The 12513-nt window shown below is 44.3% G+C and overlaps 1 protein-coding gene across 2 annotated transcripts in view; it reads left to right on the top strand.

The window, feature by feature from the left end:
• Positions 1-11899, top strand: part of LOC147016304 (ELAV-like protein 1) — a 116831-nt gene extending 104932 nt beyond the window's left edge. For both annotated transcript variants that reach the window (XM_085844913.1, XM_085844914.1), the window contains exon 7: positions 9786-11899. In XM_085844913.1, coding sequence (XP_085701039.1) covers positions 9786-10263 — 478 coding nt within the window. In that variant the 3' untranslated portion in view covers positions 10264-11899. The remainder of the gene's footprint in view (positions 1-9785) is intronic.
• Positions 11900-12513: the final 614 nt, after the last annotated feature.

The raw sequence follows: 12513 nt of genomic DNA, 5'->3' as shown, positions 1-12513 counted from the left end.
AAAATATTGTTACAGATATTCAAAAACATACTTCAAAATCAACGATTAAACTTACAAATAACTACAAGATTGATTTCACAATTGATCATTCATTTAGAGAGTTATTGGGTTTCTCCTCAAAAAAGATTGAAACTAATGGGACGTTGTACAGTGATGATGTCATTCAAATGTCCTCAGGCATAAATTCGGTATTAATTCACTGTGATTTGAATGATGGCGCTTATAATGATGGAATAAGAATAAATACAATATTTTTATTCAGTGCAAACGCAACCCCAATTGGTTATAAATTCAATATGGAACCCAAAAATCTGGTTTATCGACCTGTGTCAGGAACAACCATATACAGAGTAAATTTTAGGATAACCGACCAAGATAATCGCATGATTTCTTTTAATGGAGAAATTGTATCCATGAGAATTCTCCAACGTGAAGTTTTCCAATAAATAAATACCATGGTTATTGTGAGGAAACATGAGTTGGGAAAATATAAAATAATTACTGGGGATGGGATGTTCCTTTCCCCATACTACAAGGGTGAAGGTATGTATCTTGGTGGAGGATACTATAAACCTAATATAAGGGACAAAGGGGTGTCGGACATCAATTTAGAAAAAAAGGAGATTGGATAATTGATACACTCATGGGTATAGGTTCAACTATTCTTAAACATAAAGACCTAATTGTTTCAACTGCTTCTGCTGTGGGAAATGTAGCGGGTGCTATAAAGAGTATAAAACATGCCAAAAAGGAATGTCATAAATTTCAAGCAATAAAGGAAATTAAGAAAGGCAAAACTCAGTTGTCTCCCCAAGAATGACAGAAAATAATTCAAATACTTGGGTCAGGGTTTCAAAAGTTTTAACATCTTTTTTTCCTTAATAAATACAAGTATGGAAGCAATTGATAGTATCTATCATTTGGATGATTACAAAAAATGATGATAACAAAAAAGGAAGACTACTTCAAGGTAAATGCAATAACTGGAACAGACTGGAATGCAAATGGAACAAAAAGTTTTGAAATAAATAATCAACAAACTTATTTGAATCCAGCCGAAAGTTTCTTGTTGTGTAAATTTACATTCACTAAGGCTGTGAATAACACAAACGCTACACTCGTAAATGCTTTCTTCTGGAAAATGTTTGATCGTGTTCGTTTGTACATTGGAACACAACAAGTTGAAGCGGTTGATTGTCTCTGCTACATTTGAAATGATGAAATTTACACTATATTCATTTAGTGGGAGAATGGGAAAGCGGGCTGTCGAAGGTTTTATTCCTGATATGGCAACAGGAACAAACACAGTCCCTGGATATAGTCAAAGGAAAGGAATGTGTAATGATGATGCAAAAGCAGGTTATAGTCTTACTGTGGCAGTTCCTCTGAAAGGTATATTTGGATTTTGTGATCATGATAAAGTTCTGTATGGTCTTAAAATTAGATTTCAACGACAAAGGAATGAAAATGAAAATAGATTGCTTTTTGGTGTGGCTTATGCTTTTTCTGATCAGAATAAATTTCTAATTGATGAAATTAGTTGGTATGTTAGTGAATATACTCTGAATCTTAAAACAGAAGAGATGTTGAATAGAAGACTTAACTCAAAGAAACCACTCGATGTATCATACCTTAAAAGAAGATGCCAACACGTTAAACTGAACCAAACCACTTACATGTGGAATTTGGGTGTTCTGGAAGGAAAGCCACGATATCTGTGGCTCATTAAAAATCAAAAACAAATGGTGACACTGCTACTGAAAACAATAATGCGTTGAGTGATGATGCTAAGGTGAAACAACTTCGTGTTTCTCTGGATGGAACATTTTATCCACAAGATAGATTGGAAATTAATTGGGGAAAAAATGATTATGCTGAAGCATACAAGTCTTACCAAAAGGTGTGTGAAAGCAATGGAAATATAGAACCTATTTTGGATATGACAGCATTTGAAAGTCTGTATACAATGACCTGAGTGCTCAAAAGGAAACTATAACGTCTAATCGAGTGGATACTTCCCTATACATTGAAAGAGAAGAGAGTGAAGAAGTTGATACATATTGTTTGCTTTTGGAAGAAACAGAATTTCAGATTAATACAGATAATGGTGTTATAATTAGTCTCATAATTTTTTGATAAATAAATGAGTCGTAAAGTGCCAACTGGGGTATATGTTAATCAAATCAATCTTCATAAACTATTATCTTGTATTCAAAAATCAAAAGCCTTGTTTGATTAACGTTAATACAATTCAGAGAAAAGGAGCAGTAAGAATTGATGTTTTGCTCACAAGAGAACAGGTGAAAATCTTGAACGATCCTGGCTCACTTAAAATTAAAATGTCAAAACCAATGTTGAAGAAATATTCAATAAGAGAGACGAGTGGAGGATTTCTCCCATTTCTAATTCCTTTATTTGCTGGTTTAAGTGCGGTTGGAGCATTGACGGGTGGTATTTCAGCAGTGGTGAAAACTGCCATCGAAAGGAAGGCTCAACTCCAGGCTCAAAAATAATTGGAAAGACAAAACAAAGAGTTGGAGAAACAAATTAGTGGAAGTGGTATAATTGTAGATTTTGCTGAAAAACTTAAAAGTCTGCCTGATAAAGCGAGATTGTTAGTTGGAGATATGCTTTCTTCTATCGCACAAGCAGGTGTAAAATTAACTAAAGGGGGTAATGGTATATCTTTCTCATAAATAAATGAGCATTGATGAGTGGTTTAAAGAATTTGGAAAGAATACAATATCAAATTTAGAACTTATCAAATATTGTAAGAAATTAATAATTCATAATGTGGTTATTTGTATGACGGATGAATTAGCAAACGTGTCGAAACATTCAAAGAATATTATTATGAACTTAAAAGATAATAATGGGAACGGTGGTAATAATAATGGGAATAATAACAAATATTATTTTGATAGTTTTGGTCTTCCAACACCTGTTGAAGTAATAAAATTCTTACAGAATGGTGTTTATCAAACATTTCAAGTCCAAGAATTAAATTCCAAGTGTTGTGGTCAATTATGTCTATATGTGTTATTTCAACTTAACAAAAATATATTTTATAATGACATTATTTTTAATCTAATATATATGACTCATGTTGGTCAAGATGGTTCTATCTTTGGTGTATCCCAAGAACTGGATATTGATTTATCAAATTATTACACAAAGGCACAGGCTGAACAACAGAAATATAGTTCAGCAAAAAATATTAATAAGAAAAATGCTGATAAATTAATAAATTATCCAAGCCCGACTGACGCGAATGACTTGGTGAGATTAAGTGATTTATCACAATATATTGTTGCAGGGCCGGGTATAGGCTGCGAGCACGATCGCTAGATGGAGCTGCAGGGTCGGCTTGACCGATCGCCCGGAATTTAGATCGTACCTTTTCGGAAAACTCTGGAAAAGTACGGGTCCCTTTCGGACCGTGAAGGGTCAATATTTCTACCACGTGGTACATGGTTATTTGCCAATTTTCAAAATACCTAGAGACCACGTGGCGATTTACCGAGTCTCCACACCCACGATGGCACCCGTACGGAACGAGCCGCTTAGCGTACTCGAACTGTGTGCGATCCGAGCGGTTTAATCGCCGAGATCCGTCGGTCCCAAATATCCCGTTACAACGGCAACAGCCTGGCTAATTTCCCAACACGCAGCATGCTAAGTCAATGGAGGAAAGGACACGAACGAGCGGATACATTTCACAAATGGGGATTTTTATTTACAATAATAATCGAGGAACGAGGGAAGCACGCAAGAGCAGAGTTAAACCGATTATTAAAGGCACGTTTGTACAGCACGGCACTTTTACAATTTACTATTTATCTGACTGGTGCCACAATCACACATACGCACACACCCAAATAATCGGACCAAATGGTCTTTATTGAGGCCTGTCTCGGACCTGTCCGCCTCGTGCGGTCTTCAAGGACCAAGTCCTCGGGGCAGGACTGGACCCGCAGCACGATCCAGACGCCCTCACGACCGGTCTCCGGGCGAACAAAGTCTGCAGAGCAAAAGCTGGCAGGAGAGGACCCTTTCTGGCACCGACCACTCCGTGTGCAGATGCTTTTTCACTCTCCCTCCTTGCGTGCAGATGTTCACTTCTTGCCAGAACTCTCAGAACCCCTGAACGTGCACTTCTTGCCAGAACGAGAACCCCCTCAGAACCTGTGCGTGCACTTCTTACCAGAACCAGAACACACCAAACGCGCAGTTCTTGCCAGAACCAGAATGCGCAGACCGTGCCTATAATTATACCCCCCCTCTTCAGAGGGGGGGGGGTGCCTCCTCACGACCCACCCTCTCTCACTGGCTGGTTTTGGCGTGCAAAATCGCTCTTCGTCTCTCCCACTGGCCAAAACGGGCGGCAAGCTCCTTCATTAGCCCGGGGGCGTGGTGACATCACGCGGAGCCCTTTCCTCCTGTCGCGGGATCTGATTGGCCGGGCGACAGTCACCTCACTCGTTGCACGCTGATTGGTCGAGGGCCACCACGCGGCTCCTCCTTGAACTCTGCCCACCATGACGTCGGCCAGAGCGAGGTGAAGGAAGCGAAGTGAATGTGAGTGTGAGGGTGATGCGGTGTTGTCGGCGTTGATGTTGGTGGTGTAAAATAAACGAAAAGAAAACCTGACTATTAAAATAACTCCACAGCGCAGGAACATTTAATTACCCATTAGACTAGGGTCGGGACCCTAACTGGCAACATGTACTTACCGATATAACTGATCTATAGGACCTGTATGTTGTGTGCTCATGGCTTCCAGATTCGCAACACTACCCTCCCCTTTTTACAGACTCTTCCCGAGTCATCACATTTTCGTGTGACCAGCATGTGTAACTTTTCCTTTGGTACATTTTACCTTCGCAACCCTGAGTGCGACTTTTTTTATTTTTTTTTACACGTGTCCCAAAAATAAATAACCTCATGCGCTGCGTAACTAACGAAGACTCGTTCAGACGACTGAAATAAAATTGCCGGCGCTACGACAAACACACAGGTGGGTTAAACTCATTTACATTCTTAACTTATCTATTTGCACTAACCATGGCCCAGGAGCTGGCATCTGTGGGAAAAAGGCATAGCAATGTCAACAGTTATGTGTGGGTGAGTGCTCCGCAATGAAGGTCAGACGTCTTCAGGGCCTGTTCAAAAGGTCCCTCTTTTGTCACTGAACCTTTTTTCTTTTTTTTTCAGTCTTCAGCTGCTGTAGGCAACTCACCCTAACACGGCATGCCATATGCCATCCCACAGGCCATTTGAAGAGGTAGCCAGGCTGCCCAATGCAGTTTCTGGCGCCTTTGTGCAAGAACAGGGAGGTAGTCGGCTGCCCGATGCAGTCCCTGGCTCCTCCCTGAAATGAACTGAATCGAACTGGACTGGATGCAAGAAACGGTGCTCGGGCTGCTCAATGCAGTCCCCGTGGTGTGGCTGCCTGCAGGGCAGTCCTTGAAAAACACTGAATGATCCTGGGGCACATGGTTGAGGATGATGACACAGGGGCAATGCAAATAAGGGCTAGCAGGCATGGGGTTATGGCAGAGGCAGGTGAATAAGGCATGGCAAGGCCATGCGGAACAGGCGATACCGCACCACGGGCCGGCAGGTAAAGCTGGCTGGCCTCTGGTCTCGTTCCGTGTGTGTCTGGAGGAAGTGTGGTGGTGCCGGCCACTCTGAAAACGGGCTCGGACCTACCCTACTGTCTCCCCCGAACCTATAGCCTTTGCCTGTCTGTCCATACCCACTCCCTTAATTTACAACACAAAACAAATTTAGCCCCTTTTTATTTTATTTTTATTTTTTCTTTTATAATCTCGTCTCCCTAACCCCCTTTGTCGTCTTTGTCCGGCTAACCTATCCTGTCCATCTACTCTACTCCCAACCCATACGTTCCCTTTCTGGAGGGGAATAGGGAAGAGGCCTGTTCACCAGGACCAAGCGTCCTGCCTTGAGGCCCAACAAATGCACAGAATGGCCTCCTCAGCGTTCAGCAATCTAACCCGAGGTGGGTCCAGCGGCCTACAGAGAGCGAAGGGATGGATGGTGTGAAGGGGTAGATTTCCTAACTATCCTACTTTTTATTAACTTTTAAACTACCCCGAGGCTTTCCAAAACGCCTGTCATTTAAACTATCGGTTATAAAAACCATGATTCCTGCCGCCTGTGTAAGTGTCCATTATAAATTTGGGCCTAGCCCTCCATTTTTCGCTCGTGCCCTTGCACAATTTCGTGGCTGGGCAGCGTAGCTCACTTGGCAGGGATTCCCTCTCTGCCGGACTCTATCTATGGCACCCCCGTGCCCTGAGGCTGTCTCCGAGCCTACCTGCTCCCTATGAGCAAGGGGGTTGCCCTTCCTGGCATTGCCCCCCTTCCATGCCCACGTGGCATCTTTGGTGTTCCGGGTCCTAATCTGCTGGTCGCCCGTGCCCAGTACACTATCCCGATCCCTTAGACCCTTGGCCTACTCTGGCCGACTACTTCGGTGCCTGGGGTGCCCACTACTCGGTACTCACCTTCCCACGTCACGCTCCCAGCCGGTCAATTTTACTCTTGCACCCATCCAAATGGGTATCGTGCCTTCACTCAACACCAACAACAAACCGACCTTTTAGTAAATTTAACTAACTCACTAACTAACATTAAACTGACCCTGGGATCACTTGGGTGGGTTTCACTCCTCCCCCCACTCATTCATTCGCACCATACATTCCACAGTCACTCCACTCACACTTGGGCCCGCTGTCCCACATTCACTCATTGTACATTTCAATTTTTTCATTCACTTTTCAATCCACTCCATACTCTGCCTATGTTCCCCTAACTATCTCGTGCTCCCTCGTAATCCCTTATCCTAACGCACGTTCCTTTTAACCCTCAAGAGCCCACAAAATGTTCTGGGTGAACAAAAAAATAATCCCTGGGGCTCTAAAGGGTTAATCTACGTTGCTAAGCTACGTCCCCACTACACATTCCATGTCCGTCTATGTCTTCCAGAAAATCCATCTCCATTCGAAATCTGACCTGAAATCCCTATAACTCATTCCACGGGCTCCATGAGGAACAACCCATGTCCCCATGAAGCCGGTTTAGCTAAACTAACCCATCCCACTAATTAGTGCTTCATTTGCCCAATCCAGGATGCTTGTCACATCCTGGGAGGGGAATGTACTCGGGACAAGGAACTACGAGCCTTGTGTCTCCGCGGGAGCAGTGGTCCTGGCTCCGGCTACTCCGGTCCAATTCATCCATGAGGGTGTAAGGTCGCCCTTATTGGGTCTCAGCCGGTCAGCGTGGACGATACGGGGAAGGGACCGTGGCCCCATTCTGATCTTTATGACCATGTCACTAATTTGCGCCAGGACGACCCCCGGGCCCTGCCAGGGTGAGGTGAGTTTCGGGAATCTGCCCCTCCTTCTCCGGGTATTTAAGAACCAAATCTTCATCCCCGGGGGATACTCACTCGCCTGGCTCCGATGGTCGTACCTGCGCTTCATTCTCATACCCGCCTGTTGGAGTTGGCGGCGAGCGAAGGCATGGACTTTTTCCATGCCTTCCTCCAACTGACCTGCGTAGCCCTTCCCTGGGGGTCCGTTGTGACGCTCAGGCGTCGGGCCGCACAGCAAATCGATGGGGGCTCGCAGCTCCCGTCCGTACAGGAGCAGCGCCGGGCTGCAGGCGGTGGCTCCGTGCTGACTCGAGCGGTAGGCCATCAACGGAGATGTTCGTCCCAGTCATCCTGACAATTGGCGGTGAAGAGGGTCAATTGTTGAATTAGGGTTCTATTGAACCTCTCCACCATGCCGTCAGATTGTGGCCTGTCTCAGACTTGTCCGCCTCATACGGTTTTCAAGGACCAAGTCCTCGGGGCAGGACTGGACCCCCAGCACGATCCAGACGACCTCACGACCGGGCTCCGGGCAAACGAAGTCAGCAGGGCGAAAGCTGGCAGGAGAGGACCCTTTCTGGCACCGCCGACTCCGTGTGCAGACGCTTTTTCACTCCGCCTCCTTGCGCGCAGATGTTCACTTCTTGCCAGAACTCTCAGAACCCCTGAACACTCACTTCTTGCCAGAACCAGAACCCGTGCGTGCACTTCTTGCCAGAACCGGAATACACCGAACGCGCAGTTCTTGCCAGAACCAGAACACCGAATGCACAGACCGCGCCGATAATTATACACATCTCTTCAGAGGAGGATGGTGGGGGGGGTGCTGCCTCCTCGCGACCCTCCCTCCCTCCTGGCGTTGACGTTGGTGGTGTAAAAATAAACGAAAAGAAAACCTGACTATTAAAATAACTCCACAGCGCAGAAACATTTAATTACCCATTAGACAAGGGTCGGGACCCTAACTGGCAACATGTACTTACCGATATAACTGATCTATAGGACCTGTATGTTGTGTGCTCATGGCTTCCAGATTCGCAACATTATATCATCATTGAATGGAATGTGTGATGGAAGTTGTAACTTTGTGATGCGACATTAAATCCTCCAGCGAGTAAAGTTTGATTTGTGATGTTGCATTGATGGGTTGATTGACCACCTGGAAATAACTGAGGTTGTGGATCGACTGATGTAGGTAATCTACTGATGTGGATCCATGATGGAGATTGTGGATCCACTGTTTGGAGAGGTCCTGGGCTGAAAGGATCAAAACCTTGAGGAAGAATGGTGTCCAGCTGATGATCCGTACAGTCGGGAAAACATTCAATTGCTTTCAGGTTAAGGTTTTTACTATAGGTGAGAGAACTATTTTGAGGTTTATAATTTAAATAAAGTTGACTTAGGATGTTTTGAAATTAATGTAATTTAAATTGCAGACGCCATGCCGATCACGTGACCGGAAGTGTGTCAAAATGGCGGTTGTACAAATCCCTTCCAAAATCTTCTTGTTTCGACCCACCACTCGGAATGCGACCGAAGTTTGGTTGCAACATTAGGCGAGGGTGGGGATGCAAGTTATATTGGGGAAGTCAAGGGATCACGTGTCCAGAAATGTGTCAAAAGGGCCAACTTGGTCAACTTTTTGGAAAATCGCATTAATTCCTTCAAAAATCTTCTTCCGACCCACCAGTCAGAATGCTCCCAAATTTGGGTTACAACATTAGGCCAAGGCTCAGATAAGCTGCAGGTTTATCAGATCCTATTTTGGTTTTTTAAAATGTTGATCTGATTTAAAAGGTTAAACCTATGGAAAGTGCAGAGACTGTTGTAGTTCAATTTAACCCATCCTCCTCACCACCTCCTCCCCCCTCTTTCCCCACATCTTTCCCAGCAACTTGGATACACGGTGGATGGACACTGGACAGGGAAACCTACGTGTTTCCACGCATTCGTTCCTCTTTTTTTCCCCACCTGTGAAACTAACTTCCACATCCTCTTCAATCTCATTATTCCCAACAGGTCTTCAAGACAGCTATTCGCCACCATCTCAAATCGTCTCCCATCCAAAACCATATTTCTACACCCGTTATATCACCCCCACCCAAAGTTTTGTTTCTGTATCCATATTGTCCAGGCCCTAGCGTTCCCCCGACCTCTCATAATCACCTGCATCCCTTGTTTGTCCATCTCCGTTTTTTTTTTTCCTCCCTCCGCCCGCTGTTTGCATATCCACCTCCTCCTGTTGTTGCTTTTGTTATGCTGCATCCTGATCTGTTGTGTGTTCTCACTCTTCCATGAGTCTGACTACTGTATACAAATTTTTTTTTCTGTTCTTTACCTTGCTTCATTTAACGTTTTTATTTTCTCATTTTTGTTCGTCCAGATTTTCCCCAATGGCAATTGAGGGCCTAGCAGGCGGCCCTGCACCTCCTGGTATCCTTGGTCCTGTCGCAGGAGCGTACGGACCTCCTGGAGGGAACGCAGTGGGAGCAGCTGCTACTGCGAGTGTGATCGGAGCTTCACCGGGTTTGGGGGGGGCTGCCGGGTGCTACGGTGGGGGGGCCGCGACCGGAGCTTTCGGAAACCCGGGATACAACCAACATGGTGGATGGTCCATCTTTGTGTACAATCTCGGTCAGGAAGCAGATGAGAGAGTTCTTTGGCAGCTTTTTGGTCCTTTTGGTGCAGTCACAAATGTGAAGGTGATCCGTGACTTCGCTACATCCAAGTGCAAGGGTTTTGGATTTGTGACGATGCCGCATCACGAGGAGGCCGGGCAAGCAGTCGCTGCTTTGAATGGCTACCGTTTAGGGGAGCGTGTCTTGCAGGTTAGCTTTAAAACCAGCAAAGGACACAAGTAGAGGTGTGATGTAGCCACGGAAATTGATGATGGCAAATTCATGTGATTAGAGGAGGCGAATGGGAGATGAGGGCGTGGCAGGGAAGCTTTTATTTTTGTTTTTTAGGTGGGAGCTGGGGATGAGACTAGCGAGACGATGGAAATGAAGTGTAACTAACCAGAGGTGGTGGTGGTAGGTGGGTCGAGGGCCGCAGGGGACTTAAGATAGAGAAATATTTCCTTTGTAAGTAAAAGGAAGAACGACAGTCTATTTTATTGGAGGGATGTCATTTGCCAAATGTCCAAATAGTTAAAGGATTGCTTTAAAGCCTTTTAAACGTCCAGAATGGCAAAGCATCAGATGGGATTACTTTTTAACATTTTAAAAAAGCTTTCCATCAAATCCTTTCTTTAGCACTCACTTTCAAATCTCAATCCCTTTACTTTCCTCTGAGCTTGCACTCCCTTCTTGGCAAAATTTTTTTCCCATAATCCCCTCTTTTCTAATCACATTTCTTGCCAGCATTCATGTTTTTCCCACTCTCCGCACTTCGTTTGTTTCCCTCCATGCCGTGGAGCAACTTTTCTCTTCACACCTCCCAAAACCCTCAATGATTCGCTATTTGTTTTCTTATCATCCCGTCTTCGTCTTCTGTCACTGCTGGTGCACTCGCCGCTGGTGCCACTCAGCAGAACTTGGTCTTTATCTCTCTGCTTCTGCCTCCACCCCTTCCTTCCTCCTCCACCCCTCACCCCCAATCCCTTGAAATGTTCACAAACATTTGCTTTGTTGATTTTCTTAGTTACTTTGATGTTGACGTTAGTTATGTTATCTGTATCGTTAGTTACGTTGACTGTATACTAGTTATTTTGCTGGAGCTTTTTTTCCTTTTTTTTTCCACCACCTTCACATCTGATGTGATCTCCTCCTTTCCTGCCAAATAACTATTCTTTGGACATCTTGTTTCTCATGGAATTTTCTCTCATCCTTTATATCTACTTTCTTAACTCCCACATTAATACCATCGTTCAGACTCCCTCCAATCCTTTACATCGTGGAACTCGAGAGAAAATCTAATCTTCTGTCCATTGAATTGATGCTTCCAAAGCATTCGTCATTTCATCAGGAATGGTTGGAAAGACCTGCTTTCGTTCGTCTTCCGGATTTGGGGTCAAAAAACCGGATACAATCATGAATTTTTTTTTTTTTTTTTTTAACGATGACAAAAAAGATCCGAGTACCCGACGCAGACGTCAGAATTGATTCTTGTCATCTGTCAGGTAATTTGTCACGTGATGCAAGTTCCATTCCAAATCGGATGAACAGTGAAACTCCTCCTGTCATCCACTCTCAGCGTGTCGGGGGAATCGATTCATCCAAATATCCCAAACCATTTACTTCACTGCCCATTCATTTCGATGATCCACACAACCAACATAACCCCCTCGCCGCCGCCATCGTCTCCTTCCTTTCAATGCATTCTTGTTTTTTTCTTTCTTTCTTTCTTTAACCCTAACTTACTAATTTCACCTTCTCCAAAGCTCCAAGTTAATTTTGTTCTTTCGCGTTAGTTATGTTGACTGTACGTTAGTTACTTTTCCTGTATGGTTATGTTGGCTGTATGCAAATTAGCTCAATAAACAGCCTTTAAACTGTTGTTCTGTTTTTTATTACTTTATTTTAGTTGCTTTTGTTGTATTTTTTTTTTTTGATTAAAGCCCTTCACACCCCCCCCCCCCACACACCCCTTTCTCCCCATCTATTTTCCTGCCTTAGCCTCCTATTCCAATTCACCTCAAATTCTGTCTCACCTCCTCATCTCTCCTGTTTTATCACTTTGCCTTACCTTGCACACCCCCCCTTCACTCGTCACTTGCTTAACTTGGAACAAAATACTCACTTTGCCTTTTCTTCAACTACTTCACTTGTATCTACCTTGTGCAGTGTGCTGTCTTTGGTGGTCCTTCCATTGCGTACTCGTTCGAAGACCTGCCATACCTCCTTGCCCTTTCCATCATGGTCTCCTTACCATCACCAACCTGAGAAATTATTTTGCAATGTTGCTGTTTTTTTTTCTTGCACCTCTTTTGCTTCAATCCTCCCTGTCAATTCTTTCGTCGACCCACCCCACCCTCTCTCTATGTACAAACTTTCTCCACCATGTCCTGGTATATACAATCTCCTACCTCTACATCTTCACAATACAACACCCTACCTATTCCTCTACCTTTAAATCCCCCCCATCACCCCACATTGTTTTGTTCTTTTTAG

This window comes from Eptatretus burgeri, chromosome 11, assembly GCF_056783735.1.
Source record: "Eptatretus burgeri isolate ZD-2024b chromosome 11, Ebu_testis_v1, whole genome shotgun sequence".
NCBI classification, from domain to species: domain Eukaryota; kingdom Metazoa; phylum Chordata; class Myxini; order Myxiniformes; family Myxinidae; genus Eptatretus; species Eptatretus burgeri.
This window is presented reverse-complemented; position numbering and strand designations above follow the sequence as displayed.